Below are 26939 nucleotides of genomic sequence, written 5' to 3' on the forward strand. Positions count from 1 at the left end.
GATCACCTCCCACCAAGGCTGAGGGACTGATCACCTCCCACCAAGGCTGAGGGACTGATCACCTCCCACCAAGGCTGAGGAACTGACCACCTCCTACCAAGGCTGAGGGACTGAACACCTCCTACCAAGGCTGAGGGACTGATCACCTCCCACCAAGGCTGAGGGACTGACCACCTCCTACCAAGGCTGAGGGACTGATCACCTCCTACCAAGGCTGAGGGACTGATCACGTCCACCAAGGCTGAGGGACTGACCACCTCCTACCAAGGCTGAGGGACTGACCACCTCCTACCAAGGCAGAGGGACTGATCACCTCCTACCAAGGCAGAGGGACTGATCACCTCCTACCAAGGCTGAGGGACTGATCACCTCCTACCAAGGCTGAGGGACTGATCACCTCCACCAAGGCTGAGGGACTGACCACCTCCTACCAAGGCAGAGGGACTGACCACCTCCTACCAAGGCTGAGGGACTGACCACCTCCTACCAAGGCTGAGGGACTGACCACCTCCTACCAAGGCAGAGGGACTGACCACCTCCTACCAAGGCTGAGGGACTGATCACGTCAAAACTACTTCTACTGTCTCTGATGATTTATTCTCCCGTATTCGACTGAAGAAGCGTGATGCGCAGGCGAAACGTTTCGTAAAGAATTAAGCATCGGGGTTCATTATACACATTTTACCCCACGGCCGTCAGAATAATCACCGAATACTCAGCATCCCTGTAGAACCACACCTGATATAAACGCAAACAGAAGCTGGATAAAGAGTAAAGGTTTGCAGTCAGACTAGTCAGAGACCAGAGGGAATGTCTATAAGAAAAACTAAAGAAATTGAACTTTTGGTCATTGAACAAGCAAAAGAGATATGATCACGACGTACAAAATATTTATGGGCATCATTCGGCTAAAGAATGACACGGACATAGAAGGAACTAGAACTAGCAATAGGTACACAGAGATGAAAGACAGAGATCTTGAGAACTACGTCTTTAGTGTACTATGTTTCGTTACATGTAGCACTAAACCCATGTGGATCATTCAGTGCAAGAAGTGGTGGAGGCTCGAACCTCCTCTCTCTTAATGTCGCGGCCTAACCGTTAACCAGCCAGGCTGTGCTGCCATGTCAGGGTTGAGGAATGCGAACTTGAGTCAGACAAATCGACGGTGTCTTGGCACTGTGAGAGTGACTCGAACTCATGAGCAATTTACACTGCAGGAAGAGACCTCATGTACACTTTCTTTCCAGGATGTTTCACTCTGCAAGTTTGACAAAGGAGCGATTTAAAAAAGACGTGGACAAGAGCTATGATTCGACCCTCCAACAAGCACAGCTGGACGAGCACCGTACACACATTGATGCGAAGGTATGCACTGCGGATCACACACGCGCACACGCACAAGAGGCGGGGCCAGGAGGTATGATTCGACCCCTGCAACCACAACTAACACACACACACACACACACACACACACACACACACACACACACACACACACACACACACACACACACACACACACACACACACACAAACAAACACACACACACACACACACACACACACACACACACACACACACACACACATACACATACACACACACACATACACACACATACACACTACTCAGGCATGAGGAACTTCCTGCAAGACATTCAGTGGGAGAGGGAACTGTCAGGAAAACCAGTACAAGAAATGATGGACTATGTGGCAACAAAATGCAAGGAGGCAGAGGAGAGGTTTGTTCCCAAGGGAAACAGAAATAATGGGAAGAACAGAACGAGTCCTTGGTTCACCCAAAGGTGTAGGGAGGCAAAAACTAGGTGTACTAGAGAATGGAAAAGGTACAGAAGACAGAGAACTCAGGAAAATAAAGAGATTAGCCGAAGAGCCAGAAACGAATATGCACAGATAAGAAGGGAGGCTCAGAGACAATATGAAAATGACATAGCATCGAAAGTCAAGTCTGACCTGAAGCTGTTGTATAGCCACATCAGGACGAAAACAACAGTCAAGGACCAGGTAATCAGACTGAGGAAGGGTGATGGGGAGTTCACAGGAAACGACCGAGAGGTATATCAGGAGCTCAACACGAGATTTAAAGAAGTATTTACAGTGGAAACCAGTAGGACTCCAGGAAATCAGAACAGGGGGTACACCAGCAAGTGCTGGATGAGGTACATATAACCAAGGAGGAGGTGAAGAAGCTGCTATGCGAACTTGACACCTCAAAGGCGGTGGGACCAGACAACATCTATCCATGGGTCCTTTAAGAGGGAGCAGAGATACTCTGTGTGCCATTAACAAAGATCTTCAACACATCAATTGAAACTGGGCAACTCCCTGAGGTATGGAAGATGGCAAATGTAGTCCCAATTTTTAAAAAGGGAGACAGACATGAGGCACTAAACTACAGACCTGTATCACTAACGTGTATAGTATGCAAAGTCATGGAGAAGATCATCAGGAGGAGAGTGGTGGAGCACCTGGAAAGAAACAAGTGTATAATTGACAATCAGCACGGTTTCAGGGAAGGAAAATCCTGTGTCACAAACCTACTGGAGTTTTATGACAAGGTGACAGAAGTAAGACAAGAGAGAGAGGGGTGGATCGACTGCATTTTTTTTGGACTGCAAGAAGGCCTTCGACACAGTTCCTCACAAGAGGTTACTGCGAAAGCTAGAGGATCAGACACACATAACAGGAAAGGCACTGAAATGGATCAGAGAATACCTGACAGGGAGGCAACAACGAGTCATGCAGCATACGGGCGCCTGGCAAACCTACGGATAGCGTTCCGATACCTCAGTAAGGATTCGTTCAAGACTCTGTATACCATTTACGTCAAGGCCATACTGGAGTATGCCGCACCAGTTTGGAATCCACACCTAGTCAAGCACGTCAAGAAATTAGAGAAAGTGCAAAGGTTTGCAACAAGACTAGTCCCAGAGCTAAGGGGATTGTCCTACGAAGAAAGGTTGAGGGAAATCGGCCTGACGGCACTGGAGGACAGGAGGGCCAGGGGAGACATGATAACGACATATAAAATACTGCGCGGAATAGACAAGGTGGACAAAGACGGGATGTTCCAGAGAAGGGACAAAAACACAAGAGGTCACAATTGGAAGTTGAAGACTCAGATGAATCAAAGGGATGTTAGGATGTATTTCTTAGTCATAGGGTAGTCAGGCCGTGGAATAGCCTAGAAAGTGACGTAGTGGAGGCGGGAACCATACATAGTTTTAAGGCGAGGTATGATAAAGCTCATGGGGCAGGGAGAGAGAGGACCTAGTAGCAATCACCGAAGAGGTGGGGCCAGGAGCTATGACTCGACCCCTGCAGCAACAAATAGGTGAGTACAAATAGGTGAGTACATACACATACACACGCACAAACACACACACACACAGAGAACTGGCAGGAAAGCCAGTAAATGAAATGATGGAATATGTAACAACAAAATGCAAGGAGGCAGTGGAAAGGTTTATTCCCAAGGGCAACAGAAACAATGGGAAGACCAGAACGAGTCCCTGGTTTACCCGACGGTGAAAGGAGGCAAAAACAAAGTGCAATAGAGAATGGAAAAAGTACAGAAGGCAGAGAACACATGAAAATAGGGAAATCAGTCGCAGAGCCAGGAACGGGTATGCACAGGTAAGGAGGGAGGCCCAGCGACAGTATGAAAATAACATAGCATCGAAAATCAAGACTGACCCGAAACTGTTGTATAGCCACATCAGAAGGAAGACAACAGTCAAAGACCAGGTGATCAGACTGAGGACAGAAGGTGGAGAACTCACAAGAAATGATCAGGAGGTATGTGAGGAGCTAAACAGGAGATTTAAGGAAGTTTTTACAGTAGAGACAGGAAGGGCTCTAGGAAGACAGCACAGAAGGGAACATCAAGAGGGAATATACCAACAAGTGTTGGATGACACACGAACAACCGAGGAGGAGGTGCAGAAGCTGCTAAGTGACCTTGATAACTCAAAGGCGATGGGACTGGACAACATCTCCCCATGGGTCCTTAGAGAAGGAGCAGAGATGCTGTGTGTGCCCCTAACCACAATCTTCAACACATCCCTGGAAACTGGGCAACTACCTGAGAAATGGAAGACAGCAAATGTAGTCACCATATTTAAGAAAGGAAACAGAAATGAGGCATTAAACTACAGACCTGTGTCTCTGACATGTATTGTGTGCAAAGTCATGGAGAAGATTATCAGGAGGAGAGTGGTGGAACACCTGGAACGGAACAAGATTATAAATGAAAACCAGCATGGGTTCATGGAAGGCAAATCCTGTGTCACAAACCTTCTGGAGTTTTATAACAAGGTAACAGAAGTAAGACACGAGAGAGAGGGGTGGGTTGATTGCATTTTCCTAGACTGCAGGAAGGCCTTTGACACAGTTCCCCACAAGAGGTTAGTGCAGAAGCTGGAGGATCAGGCGCATATAACAGGGAGGGCACCGCAATGGATCAGGGAATGCCTGACAGGGAGGCAACAACGAGTCATGGTACGTGAAGAGGTATCACAGTGGGCGCCTGTGAAGGGCGGGGTCCCACAGGGGTCAGTTCTAGGACCAGTGCTATTTTTGATATATGCGAACGACATGATGGAAGGAATAGACTCTGAAGTGTCCCTATTCGCAGATGATGTGAAGCTAATGAGAAGAATTAAATCGGATGAGGATGAGGCAGGACTGCAAAGAGACCTGGACAGGCTGGACATGTGTTCCAGAAACTGGCTTCTCAAATTCAACCCTGCCAAATGCAAAGTCATGAAGATTGGGGAGGGGCAAAGAAGACTGTAGACAGAGTATAGGCTAGTTGGACAAAGGCTACAGACCTCACTCAGGGAGAAAGACCTTGGGGTGACCATAACACCGAGCACGTCACCGGAGGCACACAACCAAATAACTGCTGCAGCATACGGGCGCCTGGCAAACCTGAGAATAGCGTTCCGATACCTTAATAAGGAATCGTTCAAGACACTGTATACTGTGTACGTTAGGCCCATATTGGAGTATGCAGCACCAGTCTGGAACCCACACCTGGTCAAGCACGTCAAGAAGTTAGAGAAAGTACAAAGATTTGCAACAAGGCTAGTCCCAGAGCTCAGGGGAATGTCGTACGAGGAAAGGTTGAGGGAAATCGGACTGACGACACTGGAGGACAGAAGGGTCAGGGGAGACATGATAACGACATACAAGATACTGCGGGGAATAGACAAGGTGGACAGAGATAGGATGTTCCAGACATGGGACACAGAAACAAGGGGTCACAACTGGAAGCTGAAGATTCAGACGAGTCACAGGGACGTTAGGAAGTATTTCTTCAGTCATAGAGTTGTCAGGAAGTAGTATAGCCTAGCAAGTGAAGTAGTGGAGGCAGGAACCATACATAGTTTTAAGAAAAGGGATGACAAAGCTCAGGAAGCAGAGAGGGAGAGGACCTAGTAGCGATCAGTGAAGAGGCGGGGCCAGGAGCTGAGTCTCGACCCCTGCAACCACAATTAGGTGAGTACACATACATACACACACACACACACACACACACACACACACACACACACACACACACACACACACACACACACACACACACACACACACACACACACACACACACACACACACACACACACCACTACGCTAACAGTTCGTACACACACACACACACACACACACACACACATACACACACCACTACGCTAACATATCGTACACACACACACACACAAACACACACACACACACACACACACACACACACACACACACACACACCCACTCACACAGATACACACACCACTACGCTAACATATCGTACACACACACAAACACACACACACACACACACACACACACACACACACACACACACACACACACACACATACACATACACACACCACTACGCTAACATATCGTACACACACACACACACACACACACACACCACTACGCTAACATATCGTACACACACACACACACACACACAGACACACACACACACACACACACACACATACACACACCACTACGCTAACAGTTCGCACACACACACACACACACACACACACACATACACACACCACTACGCTAACAGTTCGTACACACACACACACAGACACACACACACACACAGACACACACACACACACACATACACACACCACTACGCTAACATATCGTACACACACACACACACACACACACACACACACACACACACACACAGACACACACACACACACACACACATACACACACCACTACGCTAACAGTTCGCACACACACACACACACACACATACACACACCACTACGCTAACAGTTCGTACACACACACACACAGACACACACACACACACAGACACACACACACACACACACACACATACACACACCACTACGCTAACATATCGTACACACACACACCTCGGACACGTAAGTTTACACACGTGATGTTACTTGTACTCAGGTTGATGCCACTCATGTATTAATATTACTATATATAATAATAACATACTAAGACACAAGCGGAACCTTCGTCACAACACGTGTCTACAGTAATTATATATGAATTTTTTGTCACTGTCGGTGACCTAGGCATGTGAATCATTGTAGGAGAGGAGCCCAGTCCCACTGAGTGTTCTCGGCAACTCACATTGTTGATATTGGTCATACAGCAAGCACCGGTGTGTGCCAGCCGGGGAGGCTGCTGAATCATTGAGAGTCATCACTTCAACACCAGTCTCAGGACACACTTTTTCCTGACGAACAAAACACCAAGACAACCTTGTCTCCGTATAATTGTATCTGTCTGTGCCCTCCTCTCTCTCTCTCTCTCTCTCTCTCTCTCTCTCTCTCTCTCTCTCTCTCTCTCTCTCTCTCTCTCTCTCTCTCACACTACCATCTACTACGCTCTCCGAAATCTACCTTTCCTACATTGACACCTTCGACAGCATCTATCTCTTTCCTGCGCGTCGTAGTTCGCTCTTCTCAGACAGTATAACAGAAAACGTCTTTATGTACTGCACTCTCAGGTGGCTTTCAGTTGCTTATCCACGCCACAGATAAGCTTTCAGTGCTCGCTGTCAACTAAATTTATCTGTCATTCCCTACGTTTATTGGCTCTCGGACATGTGTAGCAATTCACACACACCTGCTTAGAAGTTACCTAGCAGTAAATGCATACCTAGGAAATAGTCGGCTGTTGCGGGTCGCATCCTGGGAAAAGGCCTTAGAAAAAGTAAGCCCGGTGGGAGAAAGCTTCGCTGCTGGGGTTTTTCTTTTTTGGGTCCTGCCTGGTAACTAATCCACCTGGTTAGTAATCCGAATTTGATTATCTTTTTTTTCTGTCTGTAGACAGTTTATACTGCTAAATGGAAACAGCTTAAACAGCTATGTGTAATTGTTCTCAATAAAGCATATCTTATTAGTGCGAAACGTTTGCCTTCTATGGGCAAAAATAATGTAGTTCATCTGCTTCAACTCGTGCAACCTTTCGCCCAGAAGGAACTCGGAGCAATTTTTCGCCTGTCAGCCTTTCTTCAACTTTTCAGTTGACGGTTTTCCGTCTGTCAAGGCCATCCTGTCTGTGTTTTGAACTCTTAGCATTTCAGAGGTAAGACTCGCCGTCAAAGTTACACGAGCTATGGTTAGTCTGAATTTCTATCACGCGTACCATAGGAAGATACTGCAGTAGTAATCTCAAGAAGTGTTAGAGAACTTTGCACGAGTTGTGTATAAATGGTATACAGTACCGACAAGATGAAGAATTAGACACATGTGTAACATCTGGGTATCTTTACTTTGTAGACGTTTCCCCATGCAGTGACTTTATCAATACAGATCAAGGACATCATGTGAAAACAGTAGAACTGTATACAGAAGACGAGGTAATCAGTCCCTCAGCCTTGGAGTTGGTGAAGAGCGCCGTAGTCTTCAACACAGGTGACCTCTCTTACGTGAGATAAACCTGTGGAATTCACATAGAAGTTAAACCATATTCCCCTACACATGTTTCACCCAGTACACAGGTACCAGGATAATATATGACGGTCGTTCTCTTAGGAAAGAGTCCAGCTGCTGGAACCTTTAGACCGTCTACACTAAATCGCCTGTCACCTATTACTAATAATCGCAGAAAGTCCTTTGGCTGTCTTCTTTAAGGTGCGAGACTGGTGGGCACGCTTAGGAAGGAGGGAATCAACTTGGGGACTCAGGAGTAAGGGACTTACCTGAATGCTGCTGCTGGGGACTTTCAGAAATGAGGGGACTAGAAGACGCTGAGGGGTGATAGGACTAACCTGGGGGCTGCTGGGGACGCTCAGGTGTGAGGGAAGAAGGGCTGGTCGAGGCCCCATTGACCAGTGATAAGGGTCGACTGCAGCAGGCCGCCCACGCCCATCGTCTCACGCCCACCACCAGCCGCCCTGGGAAGCCACCCCTTGGCAAGCCCGTCGCTGCTCCCCCCGGGAAGGCAAGGGGGGGCAGGCGCCCCTTGAATAGGGACTAGGGGCAGCGTCGACGGGTGGGTATGGGTGGGCAGACGTGGTGGGCGTGGGAAGCAGAGCAGCAGAGCGCCAGGGGTGGTGGGCGGGGGTCCAGCAGGTGGGCCACCACGTTCCACAGCGCCAGCAACAGGGAGAAACTGGAGTCGCACTGTCCCATCCACAGGAGGCAGAGGCCAGACGTCCACTAACACTGTTGTTGTGCTGCTGGTGCTGCTGGCCACGCCACGCCTTCTCCTGCTACTGGCCAATCATAGGTCATGTTGGTGCATGATGGCCCCGCCTCTGCCACCAACTGAAACGAATCATGTGCGTTGGTGCATGATGGCCCCGCCTTCCCTGCAGGAGCGACGAATCACAGGTCATGTTGATGCATGGTGGCCCCGCCTCTGCCACCAGCAGAGACGAATCACAGACCATGTTGATGCATTATGGCCCTACTTCTGCCACCAAAAGAGACAAATCACGTGTGTTGGTGTGTGATGGCCCGCCTTCCTGCCGGCAACAACGAATCACAGACCATGTTGGTGCATGATGGTCCCACCTCTGCTCCCAGCAGCAACGAATCACAGATAATCTTGGTGCATGAAGACCCCACCTCCACCTCCAGCAGCGTCCATTAAAGCAGAGAAGCGTCCTAGACACGCCCAGTAGCTCCGCCCACCTTGAGGAGATATCTGTCATCTCTCTTCACACAGACCAAACATATTTTCTTTTAAGATCTCTTGCGAGTCTCATCTACTCGTATCTTTAGTAAGTTTATTCAAATATACACAAATACAGTTACATATAATTATCATACATAGCAGCATATGTGTAGAGAACCTGGGATAACCCAAAAAAAGTCAGACAGAGTGACTTATTTCCATTGGGGTCCTTTCTGCCCCACTCAAACTCTCTTTCATCTCTCTCTCTGCATTCCCCACTCCCTTTTCCTCTCTCTCTCTCTCTCTCTCTCTCTCTGGGAGATAGAATAATTCAACGATGGAACTTTTGATAGAGCTGTTAAAATTCATTGATGTAACTTTTTTATAAAGCTTAGTCTTCTATAAAGCTCTTCCATAGTGTCATCAAGTCATTTATAAAGCTCTATTAGGGAGCTGCATCAATCTAGTGACAAAGTTATGGGTAGAGCTTTATTATTTCAAGGGTGAAGCTCTACCTATCTATATCAAGTCACTGATGAAAGTTTCTTACAAAGCTTTATCAAGTCAATGAGAAAGCTCTAAAGATCTTTATGGAGTCAGTGATAATCCTCTTTAATGACTTTAAGCAAGTCAATGACAAAACTCTTTCACACAGAGCAGCTTCAAGTCTACGATAAAGATATTGAGCTTAATCAAGTTACGATAAAGCTCTGTTAAGCTTAAAAGCTCTTCACGTTCGTCTTTTTTTAGCAAGAGCGTCGAAAATAACAAAAAAAAATCACTGAACATTCTGACATCAAATTATTAAAAAAAAAAAAAACAGAAAAAAAGAGAGATTGTCCTAGGACATATGTTCATGGAGGGGGAGGGGGGATTAGGATTGATCCGAGGTAGATGAGTGGGTGCCTCCATTTCCTTGAATCAAGAGCGCATCTTGAAGGAGTGACGGGTTTGTCTAACCACACACAGAAGCTGGGAAAGGTTGAAGTTTCGAGTTGTGGCGAAAAATTTTTTGTAATAGATGCTACACGAAGTCTTGGCACTCAGAACTGCAGCATTCTTGTAGAGCCTGGCTTGGCTGGCCCGGTGCTGCAGAGCCTGGCTTGGCTGGCCCGGTGCTGCAGAGCCTGGCTTGGCTGGCCCGGTGCTGCAGAGCCTGGCTTGGCTGGCCCGGTGCTGCAGAGCCTGGCTTGGCTGGCCCGGTGCTGCAGAGCCTGGCTTGGCTGGCCCGGTGCTGCAGAGCCTGGCTTGGCTGGCCCGGTGCTGCAGAGCCTGGCTTGGCTGGCCCGGTGCTGCAGAGCCTGGCTTGGCTGGCCCGGTGCTGCAGAGCCTGGCTTGGCTGGCCCGGTGCTGCAGAGCCTGGCTTGGCTGGCCCGGTGCTGCAGAGCCTGGCTTGGCTGGCCCGGTGCTGCAGAGCCTGGCTTGGCTGGCCCGGTGCTGCAGAGCCTGGCTTGGCTGGCCCGGTGCTGCAGAGCCTGGCTTGGCTGGCCCGGTGCTGCAGAGCCTGGCTTGGCTGGCCCGGTGCTGCAGAGCCTGGCTTGGCTGGCCCGGTGTTGCAGAGCCTGGCTTGGCTGGCCCGGTGTTGCAGAGCCTGGCTTGGCTGGCCCGGTGCTGCAGAGCCTGGCTTGGCTGGCCCGGTGCTGCAGAGCCTGGCTTGGCTGGCCCGGTGCTGCAGAGCCTGGCTTGGCTGGCCCGGTGCTGCAGAGCCTGGCTTGGCTGGCCCGGTGCTGCAGAGCCTGGCTTGGCTGGCCCGGTGTTGCAGAGCCTGGCTTGGCTGGCCCGGTGCTGCAGAGCCTGGCTTGGCTGGCCCGGTGCTGCAGAGCCTGGCTTGGCTGGCCCGGTGTTGCAGAGCCTGGCTTGGCTGGCCCGGTGTTGCAGAGCCTGGCTTGGCTGGCCCTGCAGAGCCTGGCTTGGCTGGCCCGGTGTTGCAGAGCCTGGCTTGGCTGGCCCGGTGCTGCAGAGCTGCAGAGCCTGGCTTGGCTGGCCCGGTGCTGCAGAGCCTGGCTTGGCTGGCCCGGTGCTGCAGAGCCTGGCTTGGCTGGCCCGGTGCTGCAGAGCCTGGCTTGGCTGGCCCGGTGCTGCAGAGCCTGGCTTGGCTGGCCCGGTGCTGCAGAGCCTGGCTTGGCTGGCCCGGTGTTGCAGAGCCTCTTGGCTGGCCCGGTGTTGCAGAGCCTGGCTTGGCCCTGTTGCCCGGCTGCCCTGCAGAGCCTGGCTTGGCTGGCCCGGTGCTGCAGAGCCTGGCTTGGCTGGCCCGGTGCTGCAGAGCCTGGCTTGGCTGGCCCGGTGCTGCAGAGCCTGGCTTGGCTGGCCCGGTGCTGCAGAGCCTGGCTTGGCTGGCCCGGTGCTGCAGAGCCTGGCTTGGCTGGCCCGGTGCTGCAGAGCCTGGCTTGGCTGGCCCGGTGCTGCAGAGCCTGGCTTGGCTGGCCCGGTGCGGCAGAGCCTGGCTTGGCTGGCCCGGTGCTGCAGAGCCTGGCTTGGCTGGCCCGGTGCTGCAGAGCCTGGCTTGGCTGGCCCGGTGCTGCAGAGCCTGGCTTGGCTGGCCCGGTGCTGCAGAGCCTGGCTTGGCTGGCCCGGTGCTGCAGAGCCTGGGTTGGCTAGCCCGGTGCTGCAGAGCCTGGCTTGGCTGGCCCGGTGCTGCAGAGCCTGGCTTGGCTGGCCCGGTGCTGCAGAGCCTGGCTTGGCTGGCCCGGTGCTGCAGAGCCTGGCTTGGCTGGCCCGGTGCCCTGCAGAGCCTGGCTTGGCTGGCCCGTTGCTGCAGTGCCTGGGTTGGCTGGCCCGGTGCTGCAGAGCCTGGCTTGGCTGGCCCGGTGCTGCAGAGCCTGGCTTGGCTGGCCCGGTGCTGCAGAGCCTGGCTTTGGCTGCAGAGCCCGGTGCTGCAGAGCCTGGCTTGGCTGGCCCGGTGCTGCAGAGCCTGGCTTGGCTGGCCCGGTGCTGCAGAGCCTGGCTTGGCTGGCCCGGTGCTGCAGAGCCTGGCTTGGCTGGCCCGGTGCTGCAGAGCCTGGCTTGGCTGGCCCGGTGCTGCAGAGCCTGGCTTGGCTGGCCCGGTGCTGCAGAGCCTGGCTTGGCTGGCCCGGTGCTGCAGAGCCTGGCTTGGCTGGCCCGGTGCTGCAGAGCCTGGCTTTGGCTGGCCCTTGGCTGCCCTGCAGAGCCTGGCTTGGCTGGCCCGGTGCTGCAGAGCCTGGCTTGGCTGGCCCGGTGCTGCAGAGCCTGCCTTGGCTGGCCCGGTGCTGCAGAGCCTGCCTTGGCTGGCCCGGTGCTGCAGAGCCTGGCTTGGCTGGCCCGGTGCTGCAGAGCCTGGCTTGGCTGGCCCGGTGCTGCAGAGCCTGGCTTGGCTGGCCCGGTGCTGCAGAGCCTGGCTTGGCTGGCCCGGTGCTGCAGAGCCTGCAGAGCCTGGCTTGGCTGGCCCGGTGCTGCAGAGCCTGGCTTGGCTGGCCCGGTGCTGCAGAGCCTGGCTTGGCTGGCCCGGTGCTGCAGAGCCTGGCTTGGCTGGCCCGGTGCTGCAGAGCCTGGCTTGGCTGGCCCGGTGCTGCAGAGCCTGGCTTGGCTGGCCCGGTGCTGCAGAGCCTGGCTTGGCTGGCCCGGTGCTGCAGAGCCTGGCTTGGCTGGCCCGGTGCTGCAGAGCCTGGCTTGGCTGGCCCGGTGCTGCAGAGCCTGGCTTGGCTGGCCCGGTGCTGCAGAGCCTGGCTTGGCTGGCCCGGTGCTGCAGAGCCTGGCTTGGCTGGCCCGGTGCTGCAGAGCCTGGCTTGGCTGGCCCGGTGCTGCAGAGCCTGGCTTGGCTGGCCCGGTGCTGCAGAGCCTGGCTTGGCTGGCCCGGTGCTGCAGAGCCTGGCTTGGCTGGCCCGGTGCTGCAGAGCCTGGCTTGGCTGGCCCGGTGCTGCAGAGCCTGGCTTGGCTGGCCCGGTGCTGCAGAGCCTGGCTTGGCTGGCCCGGTGTTGCAGAGCCTGGCTTGGCTGGCCCGGTGCTGCAGAGCCTGGCTTGGCTGGCCCGGTGCTGCAGAGCCTGGCTTGGCTGGCCCGGTGCTGCAGAGCCTGGCCCGGGCTGCAGAGCCTGGCTTGGCCCCTGCAGAGCCTGGCTTGGCTGGCCCGGTGCTGCAGAGCCTGGCTTGGCTGGCCCGGGCTGCAGAGCCTGGCTTGGCTGGCCCGGTGCTGCAGAGCCTGGCTTTGGCTGGCCCGGTGCCCTGCAGAGCCTGGCTTGGCTGGCCCGGTGCTGCAGAGCCTGGCTGGCTGTGCTGGCCCGGTGCCCGGTGTTGCAGAGCCTGGCTTGGCTGGCCCGGTGCTGCAGAGCCTGGCTTGGCTGGCCCGGTGCTGCAGAGTCTGGCTTGGCTGGCCCGGTGCTGCAGAGCCTGGCTTGGCTCGCCCGGTGCTGCAGAGCCTGGCTTGGCTGGCCCGGTGCTGCAGAGCCTGGCTTGGCTGGCCCGGTGCTGCAGAGCCTGGCTTGGCTGGCCCGGTGCTGCAGAGCCTGGCTTGGCTGGCCCGGTGCTGCAGAGCCTGGCTTGGCTGGCCCGGTGCTGCAGAGCCTGGCTTGGCTGGCCCGGTGCTGCAGAGCCTGGCTTGGCTGGCCCGGTGCTGCAGAGCCTGGCTTGGCTGGCCCGGTGCTGCAGAGCCTGGCTTGGCTGGCCCGGTGCTGCAGAGCCTGGCTTGGCTGGCCCGGTGCTGCAGAGCCTGGCTTGGCTGGCCCGGTGCTGCAGAGCCTGGCTTGGCTGGCCCGGTGCTGCAGAGCCTGGCTTGGCTGGCCCGGTGCTGCAGAGCCTGGCTTGGCTGGCCCGGTGTTGCAGAGCCTGGCTTGGCTGGCCCGGTGCTGCAGAGCCTGGATTGGCTGGCCCGGTGTTGCAGAGCCTGGCTTGGCTGGCCCGGTGCTGCAGAGCCTGGCTTGGCTGGCCCGGTGCTGCAGAGCCTGGCTTGGCTGGCCCGGTGCTGCAGAGCCTGGCTTGGCTGGCCCTGCAGAGCCTGGCTTGGCTGGCCCTGCAGAGCCTGGCTTGGCTGGCCGGGTGCTGCAGAGTATGGCTTGGCTGGCCAGGTGTTGCAGAGCCTGGCTTGGCTGGCCCGGTGCTGCAGAGCCTGGCTTGGCTGGCCCGGTGCTTCAGAGCCTGGCTTGGCTGGCCTGCAGAGCCCGGCTTGGCTGGCCCGGTGCTGCAGAGCCTGGCTTGGCTGGCCCGGTGCTGCAGAGCCTGGCTTGGCTGGCCCGGTGCTGCAGAGCCTGGCTTGGCTGGCCCGGTGCTGCAGAGCCTGGCTTGGCTGGCCCGGTGCTGCAGAGCCTGGCTTGGCTGGCCCGGTGCTGCAGAGCCTGGCTAGGCTGGCCTGCAGAGCCTGTCTTGGCTGGCCCGGTGCTGCAGAGCCTGGCTTGGCTGGCCCGGTGCTGCAGAGCCTGGCTTGGCTGGCCCGGTGCTGCAGAGCCTGGCTTGGCTGGCGCGGGGCTGCAGAGCCTGGCTTGGGTTGTTGGCTGGCCCGGTGCTGCAGAGCCTGGCTTGGCTGGCCCTGCAGAGCCTGGCTTGGCTGGCCCGGTGCTGCAGAGCCTGGCTTGGCTGGCCCGGTGCAGCAGAGCCTGGCTTGGCTGGCCCGGTGCTGCAGAGCCTGGCTTGGCTGGCCCGGTGCTGCAGAGCCTGGCTTGGCTGGCCCGGTGCTGCAGAGCCTGGCTTGGCTGGCCCGGTGCTGCAGAGCCTGGCTTGGCTGGCCCGGTGCTGCAGAGCCTGGCTTGGCTGGCCCGGTGCTGCAGAGCCTGGCTTGGCTGGCCCGGTGCTGCAGAGCCTGGCTTGGCTGGCTGCAGAGCCTGGCTTGGCTGGCCCTGCAGAGCCTGGCTTGGCTGGCCCGGTGCTGCAGAGCCTGGCTTGGCTGGCCCGGTGCTGCAGAGCCTGGCTTGGCTGGCCCGGTGCTGCAGAGCCTGGCTTGGCTGGCCCGGTGCTGCAGAGCCTGGCTTGGCTGGCCCGGTGCTGCAGAGCCTGGCTTGGCTGGCCCGGTGCTGCAGAGCCTGGCTTGGCTGGCCCGGTGCTGCAGAGCCTGGCTTGGCTGGCCCGGTGCTGCAGAGCCTGGCTTGGCTGGCCCGGTGCTGCAGAGCCTGGCTTGGCTGGCCCGGTGCTGCAGAGCCTGGCTTGGCTGGCCCGGTGCTGCAGAGCCTGGCTTGGCTGGCCCGGTGCTGCAGAGCCTGGCTTGGCTGGCCCGGTGCTGCAGAGCCTGGCTTGGCTGGCCCGGTGTTGCAGAGCCTGGCTTGGCTGGCCCGGTGCTGCAGAGCCTGGCTGGCTGTGCTGAGCCTGGCTTGGCTGGCCCTGCAGAGCCTGGCTTGGCTGGCCCGGTGCTGCAGAGCCTGGCTTGGCTGGCCCGGTGCTGCAGAGCCTGGCTTGGCTGGCCCGGTGCTGCAGAGCCTGGCTTGGCTGGCCCGGTGCTGCAGAGCCTGGCTTGGCTGGCCCGGTGCTGCAGAGCCTGGCTTGGCTGGCCCGGTGCTGCAGAGCCTGGCTTGGCTGGCCCGGTGCTGCAGAGCCTGGCTTGGCTGGCCCGGTGCTGCAGAGCCTGGCTTGGCTGGCCCGGTGCTGCAGAGCCTGGCTTGGCTGGCCCGGTGCTGCAGAGCCTGGCTTGGCTGGCCCGGTGTTGCAGAGCCTGGCTTGGCTGGCCCGGTGCTGCAGAGCCTGGCTTGGCTGGCCCGGTGTTGCAGAGCCTGGCTTGGCTGGCCCGGTGCTGCAGAGCCTGGCTTGGCTGGCCCGGTGTTGCAGAGCCTGGCTTGGCTGGCCCGGTGCTGCAGAGCCTGGCTTGGCTGGCCCGGTGCTGCAGAGCCTGGCTTGGCTGGCCCGGTGTTGCAGAGCCTGGCTTGGCTGGCCCGGTGTTGCAGAGCCTGGCTTGGCTGGCCCGGTGCTGCAGAGCCTGGCTTGGCTGGCCCGGTGCTGCAGAGCCTGGCTTGGCTGGCCCGGTGCTGCAGAGCCTGGCTTGGCTGGCCCGGTGCTGCAGAGCCTGGCTTGGCTGGCCCGGTGCTGCAGAGCCTGGCTTGGCTGGCCCGGTGCTGCAGAGCCTGGCTTGGCTGGCCCGGTGCTGCAGAGCCTGGCTTGGCTGGCCCGGTGCTGCAGAGCCTGGCTTGGCTGGCCCGGTGCTGCAGAGCCTGGCTTGGCTGGCCCGGTGCTGCAGAGCCTGGCTTGGCTGGCCCGGTGCTGCAGAGCCTGGCTTGGCTGGCCCGGTGCTGCAGAGCCTGGCTTGGCTGGCCCGGTGCTGCAGAGCCTGGCTTGGCTGGCCCGGTGCTGCAGAGCCTGGCTTGGCTGGCCCGGTGCTGCAGAGCCTGGCTTGGCTGGCCCGGTGCTGCAGAGCCTGGCTTGGCTGGCCCGGTGCTGCAGAGCCTGGCTTGGCTGGCCCGGTGCTGCAGAGCCTGGCTTGGCTGGCCCGGTGCTGCAGAGCCTGGCTTGGCTGGCCCGGTGCTGCAGAGCCTGGCTTGGCTGGCCCGGTGTTGCAGAGCCTGGCTTGGCTGGCCCGGTGCTGCAGAGCCTGGCTTGGCTGGCCCGGTGCTGCAGAGCCTGGCTTGGCTGGCCCGGTGCTGCAGAGCCTGGCTTGGCTGGCCCGGTGCTGCAGAGCCTGGCTTGGCTGGCCCGGTGCTGCAGAGCCTGGCTTGGCTGGCCCGGTGCTGCAGAGACTGGCCCGGTGTTGCAGAGCCTGCCTTGGCTGGCCCGGTGCTGCAGAGCCTGGCTTGGCAGGCCCGGTGCTGCAGAGCCTGGCTTGGCTGGCCCGGTGTTGCAGAGCCTGGCTTGGCTGGCCCGGTGCTGCAGAGCCTGGCTTGGCTGGCCCGGTGCTGCAGAGCCTGGCTTGGCTGGCCCGGTGCTGCAGAGCCTGGCTTGACTGGCCCGGTGTTGCAGAGCCTGGCTTGGCTGGCCCGGTGCTGCAGAGCCTGGCTTGGCTGGCCCGGTGCTGCAGAGCCTGGCTTGGCTGGCGCGGTGTTGCAGAGCCTGGCTTGGCTGGCCCGGTGCTGCAGAGCCTGACTTGGCTGGCCCGGTGCTGCAGAGCCTGGCTTGGCTGGCCCGGTGCTGCAGAGCCTGGCTTGGCTGGCCCGGTGTTGCAGAGCCTGGCTTGGCTGGCCCGGTGTTGCAGAGCCTGGCTTGGCTGGCCCGGTGCTGCAGAGTCTGGCTTGGCTGGCCCGGTGCTGCAAAGCCTGGCTTGGCCCGGTGCTGCAAAGCCTGGCTTGGCCCGGTGCTGCAAAGCCTGGCTTGGCTCGGCACTTATTACGTGTGATTGGGGAGGCAGGAAGCAGCCAGACTCGACAGAGGCTCATCTCTCTACACCAATATTAATGGAATTGCCAGCAACCTGTTCAAGAAAATTTCCGAAACAATATATATATATATATATATATATATATATATATATATATATATATATATATATATATATATATATATATATATATATATATATATATATATATATATATATATATATTTATTTAGCACATTGGCTGTTTCAGATAGAGTCAGGGTGACCTGATGAAAAAGAAACACTCTCATCATCATCATTCACTCCATTACTCTCTCGCCAGAGGCAACTAAAATGCCGGGAGCAAGGGGCTAGTAACCCCTTCTCCTGTATACATTACTAAACTTAAAAAGAGAAACTTTTGTTTTTTTTTTCCTTTTGGGCCAGCCTGCCTCTGTGGGATACGGCCAGTTTGTTGAAAGAAGGCGATTATATATATATATATATATATATATATATATATATATATATATATATATATATATATATATATATATATATATATATATGTATATATAAACAAATATGCTAGAGAATGGAAGAAGTATAGAAGGCAAAGGACCCCAGGAGAATAAGGACAGCAGTCGTGGATCCAGGAATGAATATGCACAGGTAAGAAGGGAGGCCCAACGACAACATGAAAATGACATAGCAGCGAAAGCCAACTCTGACCCGAAGCTGTTGTACAGCCACATCTGGAGGAAAACAACAGTCAAAGATCAAGTGGATGGAGCCAAATAACATCTCTCCATGGGTCCTGAGAGAGGGAGCAGAGGCACTGTGTGTACCACTAACAACAATCTTCAACACTATTAAAACAGGGCGAGTACCTGAGGTATAGAAGACAGCAGACATAGTCCCAGTTTTTAAAAAACGAGACAGACACGAAGCATTAAACTACAGGCCAGTGTCACTGACTTGTATAGTATTCGAAGTCATGGAGAAGATTATCAGAAGTGTGGTGGAACACCTAGAAAGGAATGAGCTTATCAACGGCAGCCAGCACTGTTTCAGGGACGGGAAACCCTGTGTCACAAACCTATTGGAGTTCTATGACATGGTGACAGCAGTAAGACAAGAGAAAGAGGGTGGGTAGATTGCATTTTCTTGGACTATAAGAAGGCGTTTGACACAGTTTCACACAAGAGATTAGTGCATAAGCTAGAGGACCAGGCAGGTATAACAGGGAAGGCACTGTAATGGATCAGGGAATACCTGTCAGGAAGACAACGGCGAGTCATGGTACGTGGCGAGGTGTCAGAGTGGGCGCCTGTGACGAGTGGGGCTCCACAGAGGTCAGTCCTAGGACCGGTGTTGCTTCTGGTATTTTTGAACGACATGACAGAAGGAATAGACTCAGAAATGCCCCTGTTTGCAGATGACGTGAAATTGATGAGAAGAATTCAATTGGACGATGACCAGGCAGAACTACAAAGGGATCTGGACAGGCTGCAGGCCTGGTCCAGCAATTGGCTCCTGGGGTTCAACCCCACCAAGTGCAAAGTCATGAAGATTGGGGAAGGGCAAAGAAGACCGCAGACGGTGTACAGTCTAGGGAGCCAGAAACTACCAACCTCACTCAAGGAAAAGGATCTTGGGGTGAGTATAACACCGGGAACATGACTCCGGGAACATCTCCTGAGGCGCACATCAACCAAATAACTGCTGCAGCATACTGGCGCCTAGTAAACCTGAGAACAGCATTCCGACATCTCAATAAGGAATCGTTCAGGACCCTGTACACCGTGTACTTTAGGCCTATTTTGGAGTAAGCAGCACCAGTTTGGAACCCACATTTGCCAAGCACGTAAGGAAACTAGAGAAAGTGCAAAGGTTAGCAACAAGACTAGTCCCGGAGCTAAGGGGTATGTCCTACGAGGAGAGGTTAAGGGAAATCAACCTGACGACACTAGATGACAGGAGAGATAGGGGGGCTATGATAACATAAAATACTGAGAGGAATCGACAAAGTGGACAGACAGGATATTCCAGAGATGGGACACAGCAACAAGGGGTCGCAGTTGGAAGTTGATGACTCAGATGACTCACAGGGATGTTAGGAAGCATTTCTTAAGTCACAGAGTTGTCAGGAAGTGGAATAGCCTGGAAAGTGATGAAGTGGAGGCTGGATCCATACATATCTTTAAGAAGAGGTATGGTAAAGCTCATGGAGCAGGAAGAGTGACCTAGTAGCGACTAGTGAAGAAACTGGGCCAGGAGCTATGACTCGACCCCTGCAACCACAACTAGATGAGTACAGCTAGGTGAGTACGCACACATCGAGTACGAACATCGAAGCGTTATCGGGATTTCTGACCATCGACAACTACTACATACAGTGTTTAGTATCTGTGGAGACAACATTGGAAAATCGTCAATTTTATTCCAAAATCCGCTTGGTTCCCACAGAGTGTGTCACCACGAGGTACGCATCTCTCAGCATATATTCGCTAAGAATTTATATTCATCGTTATGTGAGTGATTAAAGTTTCCTTAATGATAAGTGGATTGCTGCTTTAATGAGCCTCGTGCAATGGATAGGTTTTAAATCTAAGAAACTAATAGCTGTCTCGTAAGCTCCGAGGCCTCGGTGTAAGCTGGCTTCATGTTGTATGCAGGTAAGATGTTATATCGTCTTTCCTTCCTCATACTGCTTGCAGGTTGATGGCTTTGGCCACAACAAATTTAGTTAAAAGAGGATATTACACACACACACATGATTCATCAGAATATTCTACATGGCCGCTGAGTCCACGCTTGTTTCACAAAAATTTCTCGCTCAACAGATTCGAATCCACGTTGCGACGGGGACGCTTTGATGGTTCACTTGAGTGAAGTATTTCATAACTTCTGGACCTATGAGATCCAGTTTCTTTCTTACGTCACTTCAAGGGACTGGAGGTGCTCTGCCCTTCCTCAGATCAACCCTCACTACCTCTCATCCCCCAGGCGCTCTATGGTTTAGCGCTCTTCTCTCAATAAAATGATTATAATTCCCTACCCGAAAGGTTGAACTCTTGACCCGATGGAGATACTAATTCTTGTGTACAATTTGTCATAATTTTCTGAAGAACTTTTCAGTAAATTACGTTATCTTCTGTGTTATAGAGTGTATCAATCTGTGTAGCTTACAGAAATATCACAAAAGTTTGATGATTCATGAGACGTGAGGCGTCATGGGGAATATGAAGTATGAACAAAAAATTCGAACCTCTTCGACCCAGGATGAGCCAGGGAGGGCCAGTAGAGAGATCGACAGCGTCGCCGGCAGTAGCATCACTGCAGGAGGAACTTTCTGTGTCCTGCTCAGTATCTTGCCATAATATTATACCTGGTTTGTCAACTTTTGTTTTCGTTTATTTCTGGCGTCTCTAAAACTGGCGAGATAATCTATTTATAATTTAAATTGTCAAAAATGTTGTGTGACACAGTTTCATTCAGTAATCTCTATCAATTACGAGTTGCCAAAATTATACTTGTAGCTTGTATAAGTGTTCCGGGAAGTTAACTTAAAAATAATGTTAGTGTAAAAAATATATAACTTCCCCAGTGTTAGTAATTACGGTCTGTTTACCTTCATTAAATAATGTCGACCCACCAAAACCTTTTAAATCTTGCTAAAAAAAATTGATCTGCGGTATCAGAAGTGCATGATGTTTGTGCTACTAATTAATCTAACATCAACTTAACCAACCCGTCAAGTTTTATTGTTCTTTTAAAAGCTGCGATACTGAGGTATCAAGGCAGATGGTGGTAGCACACGCACGAAGTCAAGCTTGGGAACTCAGCACCGCGTCTTCTGAAACACCTCACCTCTACCCAGCCAGTTTATCATGCATGTAATTAGTCCTCTGCTGCTGATCTTGTTGTTCACACTGGTGCTAATTCCCACCGTAGAGTGAGTTTCGTCTTTTTGTTTTCTTGTATATTATGCTGTTGTGGGATTTTTTTTTTTTTTACATTGTATTGCAATGACTTTGATATGGTGATAGTGTAAAGTTATCCTGGGGGATACTTAAAACTTTGCAAATCTAACGGGAGGAGTCAAGGGAGATGTGGGATACATAAAGCGTTATAAATAACTTTGAGAAACCTAAACAAACTATGATCTAGAGTAACCTAACCCGACACACTATGGCTTGAAATGTAAAAATCTCTCGAATCTACAATCACATCCTAGAATTCCTCGATGTTAAATACTTGTGTGTGATGGTCTTGCACCAGCCACCATTATGTACAGTAACTAAACGTGCACAAGTCAGTTATACAAACATGATTTCTTATAACTTGACCTGTCAAAATATCCTAATTGTGGCTTGATATCACCTGCTATGACCTTTCTGCTACTGTCGTTTCTGCAGGAGTGCAGAAATTATGATAACGTCTTCTGGTGCCTCAGCCTCCATGCATGGGGAAGATGGTGGTGGCTCTGGCAGACGTCAGAGCCACTACCAGGTGCCACCCAGTGCCTCTAGTGACGACCCAATGATCACGGCACCGCCAGACAACGTGGTGAGTGCCTTCCTAGTTATACATTCGAAGGGGGTTGGGGTGTCTTTTGATTCTCCAAGACTTTATCAGAAGAGTTCTAGCTAGTTTTCCTTGGATTAAACTTCATTACCTGTCGCTTAACAGGCACTGTATAATCCCTACGGGTTTAGCGTTTTCCAATGATTATAATTTGAATATATATGGTCCGCCTCTAGAATTATGGAAGATCCGTATCCTAAAGTAAATAAAATGGCTTCTGGGAATCCAGATTTTATTCTAAGAGTCGTCTGAGAATTTTTTTTTTGTCCACACCCCTCCCTTACCCCCCCCCCCCACACACACACACATTGGCGCAATTCTGTTGCTCTAGTTCAGGAGTTTCTCGATCTCCTTAGACGATGGTTGAGAACCCAAGATACAGGAGCCATTACTCCAAGGGATCGTCACTATTGAAAAAGTGACAGCTCTTGGGTCTCTTACTTTTGAATCTGTCTTAATAAAGAAACCCATGGTGCACTTTCCTAGGAACCAAGTATCTCTGATCCTCCTGGGATGAAGACGTAGTAAGAGGACCACGCCCCTATATCTTGAGGGGTTTTTTTTTCCCTGTGATCAGCAGCACCACCTTAGTGACCAGCACTAAACTGAATGTAGAGGTGTCAGCCTGGTAGATATACAGTCTCCCACAACTTGACAATTTCAATGATAGTGTGATCACACTGGGGTGGCTGGCAAGCGTATGAGTTCCAGAGTAATATAGACGGAGGTTCTCGGATAGGCACGGGGCTGAAGCAAGACTTTTGTTGATCTCGTTGACTGTCTTAATTAACATGCTGTCCTTTGGAACTTGCACTGTTCAGACATTGATAAATTAAACACACGTGCAACTCTTGGGTATCTTTATTAAGGAAACGTTTCGCCACAGTGGCTTCATCAGTCCATACACAGGAGAAACTTGAACAGAAGGAGAATGAGGTAATCAGTCCCTCAACCTTGAGTCGATGTGGTCAGTCCATCAATCTTGAATAGAATACGGCATATGAGCGGAGAAGCAGCTTATAAACCGTAGGCAGGAGAGGTGCAGCAGTCGTAGGTGGTGTCACATTTGTCCAGTGTGGAAGTAGGTCGTGCCCAAGGGTTAGGCAAGCGAAGAATTCCCAAGTATTAAGATCCCAAGAAGTTGCAGTGTCTGACAGGAATGTAGATGAATGGTCCACAGAACCGACACGTTGATAAATTAGACACGTGTGCAACTCTTGGGTAACTTTATTTATTAATAAAGATACCCAAGAGTTGCACATGTCTAATTTATCAACGTGTCGGTTCTGTGAACCATTCATCTACAACAATGTTCAGACATGCAGATCATGTTGGTAAACTACCGCTTTCCAGGAAATACTTTTACTGTGTGAATAAGAGGCAGCAAGGCAGAGAAATACTGTAATGTGATGTGTCTATGGGTCAAAACTCTTGCCAATCTCAAAGGTGGATACTATTAGTACTAAACTACCTGGGTGGTGTGCACTCACGGCTAGAGGCAATTGATTTCCTTTTTGAAAGCTTCCAGTGTCTTTATCCCTTGGAGGGAGGTTCGTTGATATTGGTGAGGGGCTCTTAATCTCAAGAACAGGACCTGTTCTAATTCCTTAATTAAGCCTAAATGCCTTCCATTTCCCAGGTGCTATGTGTCCCTTATAGGTTTAGTGCTCCTATGAATGCAATGGTCTTTTAACACGATGAGGCGTCTTGTTTGAGCCCAGATTTCCAACTGGTATTGTTATCTGGAATAAATTTATCCCACGTGCTTGTCACTAGTGAAGCTGGACTCTTCCAACCCCTCCAAATTATGCAATATAATCTAGTAGAATTTTTGAATCACGATGTCCCAGGCAATGAACGGGCAGATGCTGAGGCAAAGGCTGCTATAGCAAGACCATTCTACTGTAGACTTTGCCTTAGTGACTTAATGAGTCATATCCACAGATGTCTTCGAGAAGCGGCACGCCCAGTGAACCCAGAAAACTGAGAAAGTTGTACGTGAGTGTTTGGCCATTGAACAGAAAGTTACTTTAAGGCGAATCTTGGCTATTAAGGATCGGGCACACCTCGCACATAGCCTGTTTGCAAATGCTAATACATTTGTTACCCGACCAACACCCCTCCCCTCTTCCCCCCCCCCCCTTCCCAGAAATCGAATTAGAGCCCTTTACTTACTGAATTGCAGATCATATTTCCTCACCCCCTATTCAAAGGAAGTGTCCTAATGCTGGTGAAGAGCTTCTAAATCAAGGAATTTCAGCTAGTCTCCCTTGAATTAAACTTGATTACCTCCCATTCTCCAGACGCTGCATGACCCTTACGGTTTAGTATTTCCCCAGAATATTAATTTCAAGGCTAACTGATGCTTCCTGTTTTCTCCCCACAGACAAAAATACAGAAGCAGACTTGGTATGAGCTAACTAAGGTGGTGTCGCAGATGGTGAGGGACTTGCTGGCCCCCTACATCAGCTTCTTCGAGGAATACCCGATCAGTCTCCTAGAGACCTTCGACACTATAAAGTCTGCTGTGGCTTCCTCTTCACTCACAGATAACCCAGCGGTGACTGCAGCTGTAGGCACTGCTGCAGCCGCCCTTCCTATACTTATTCACGTAAGATTCACGTGTGCGCGAGCGCGTAATGTTTCGCTTCAATGAATAATAATGTCTTCGTGAACACTAATAAATGGACGCGACCAATTACTTTTAAATTTGTGGATGGAGGAAGGGGCGGATGAGAAAAGAATGGATGGGAGGTTGTGATGCTGTAGAAGTTGCACGGGATAGGAAGAATGAGAGGGGGGCATAAAGGAGATTAAAGATGAAAGAACATGACTTAGAGGTACTGCTAATGCCGAAAATGTGTGAATGTGAATATACGGTATGTTCATTATACGTGTAAAGACTTGTAGCAGCCAGACTAAACGTGTACTCCCTTGGCCAGTATCAGATATTTAATACACATGCAGCTGGGCTAACTTCTAGTAACCTGTAATAGAATGAGAGTTGTGCAACATTTGGAATTCTTTACTGAGGAAATGTTTCAAAACAGTGGCTTTATCAGTCCAATATAAAGAAGAACGGTAGATAAGTAGTCTGAATCCATCAGTCTTCAAGACTGGGCTGAACACGCCGATTCCAGGCTGAGAGACTGATTACAACGAAGGTGGAAAAAGTGAGGTAATCAGTCTCTCAGCCTGGAATCGGTGTGTTCAGCCCCGTCTTGAAGACTGATGGATTCAAACTACTTTATCTACCGTTCTTCTTTATACTGGACTGATGAAGCCACTGTGGCGATACGTATCCTCATTCTTCAACTTGTCTGTTTTCTAAACCATTATCAAATAACCTGCAATAACAGGGGTTTTTTGGTCCTTGTGCCACAGGCTTCGAGGTCGCTGCTAGAGTCAGTAGTCGGTCTGTTGGACAACTGTTTGTTCGTCTTCACTGGTCAAGGGTTGGGCCGCCACGCCCTGGATACTGAGTCCTACGATGATATTGCAGACATCCTACTGAAAGTGGTCAGCCTCGTCGCCCGCCACCTAGGCAGGTGAAGAGCCTCGGAGCAGAAAAATCCCCTTCGCCTGCCACTTCGAAGTATCTAGACTCAAAGTGGACAACTTCAGACTGCCACTTAGTGTCAATCCCTAAAGCTCCTGGCTGTTACACCTCTTAGTCAGCCACTTCGAAGTGCCGAGCCTTTGAGCCAAGGAAGAAATAACCAGGTGACAAGACCAGCTGAAGCGAAATCTATGCAAGTAGGAAAGTGAATACAAGGGGGAAAAGGAATAACTACAGTGTTAAAAGATTTTTAATAATGCTAAACTTTGTTTTTTGAGGATGGGGGGAATTACATAAGCACCCAATTGGAAATTGTACGTGGGTAAAAAATAGAAAATTGATAATTAAATGGGGGGGGGGAAATAAGACTCCTTCGAAGTTCATAAAGTTCTTGCATTGTGTAAATTTGTTACCAGGAAATGAAACAGTTCAGAGTAAAGTAAAATTAAGTAACGTAAAGGTTGCAGTACAATATGTGAATAAGACATAATGGCGGCTTTTTATTTTATTGTGAAGCCATTTCGTCCACCAGGGACCTTTATCAATTCAAAGTGAATCAATAGTTCCTGATGGGTGAAGTTTTGGCAATAAAATGCCGTAACCTACTTGCGTATCTACATAAATCTTGTCAACATCCACTTCATACTTTATCAGAATATTAGCCGCCTCCTAAATTCATCTCATTTTCATTCGTGTAGCTCATTTTTAAATTTTAAAACTGTTTTGTAAATACATTATCAGTTTCTCTCCTACCACTATTGACAGTTTTGTTGTCATAGTTAAAGCTTGGTTGTTGTTCCAAAGAATTAGAACTACTCCCATTCCTTGGATTGAATGATTATCGTATTTCCCATGGCGTGCATTACACCTATTCCTTTAGGTGGTCTCTTAAGGAGTAGGTGTCGCTTTCCTTTGTAGGGGAAATTAGTCTTCATTTTCTAGTCATGGCTTTACTGGGTGGGCTGCAGCTCCCTTAGGATGGCCATATGTGCAAACCAAACCAAACCAAACACTGACTTGAGTCTACCGTGCATGGTGGCCCGTGAGAACCTTAATATAATCTTGATTTGTACAAACTCGTGTACAAAGTATACAGGCCTAGCTGACATCAGTGACGTACTGCTATATAGACAGCCCCTTATTATGCAGAGCATTTCCGGCAAATTAGGTAAATTTTGTCTCAGGATGCGACCCACACTCTAGCACCCATTTTACTGATGGGTGAACATTGGATAACAGGTGTCTTAAGAACACTTCCTAATGTTTCCAACCATGCCGGGGATCGACTCCCCAAACCTCGGTGTGTGAGCTAGCAATCATGCTACGGGATTCCTCAGTTTCCCTTTGTCCAGAAACTGGGCAGGCTGATAGAGCAGCTGTGGCCTGCAGGTAGACAACACTTCAAGGGGACAGAAGTCATAAGGGAGGTTTGGTTGGCCCTGCTGGTCTTGGAACTCTTC

At 52.1% G+C, this 26939-nt stretch overlaps 1 protein-coding gene across 4 annotated transcripts in view; it reads left to right on the top strand.

Moving 5' to 3' along the window:
• The first annotated feature begins 20244 nt into the window (after positions 1-20244).
• The window catches only part of LOC128705655 (uncharacterized), a 13152-nt gene continuing 6457 nt past the window's right edge, over positions 20245-26939 (top strand). The window contains exons 1-5 of one of the 4 annotated variants that reach the window (XM_070096601.1): positions 20260-20724; positions 21113-21288; positions 21752-21902; positions 24307-24531; positions 25305-26939. The exon at positions 25305-26939 is cut by the window's right edge and continues 6457 nt beyond it. Coding sequence is in view for 2 of the 4 variants with exons in the window: in XM_070096611.1 (XP_069952712.1) it covers positions 21224-21288; positions 21752-21902; positions 24307-24531; positions 25305-25472 (609 nt within the window). In the remaining 2 variants the exon portion in view is untranslated. Of the gene's footprint in view, positions 20725-21112; positions 21289-21751; positions 21903-24306; positions 24532-25304 lie in introns of all 4 variants that reach the window. The other 3 variants (XM_070096611.1, XM_070096609.1, XM_070096617.1) reach the window with 3 other exon arrangements.

This window comes from Cherax quadricarinatus, chromosome 4 (genome assembly GCF_038502225.1).
Source record: "Cherax quadricarinatus isolate ZL_2023a chromosome 4, ASM3850222v1, whole genome shotgun sequence".
NCBI lineage: Eukaryota > Metazoa > Arthropoda > Malacostraca > Decapoda > Parastacidae > Cherax > Cherax quadricarinatus.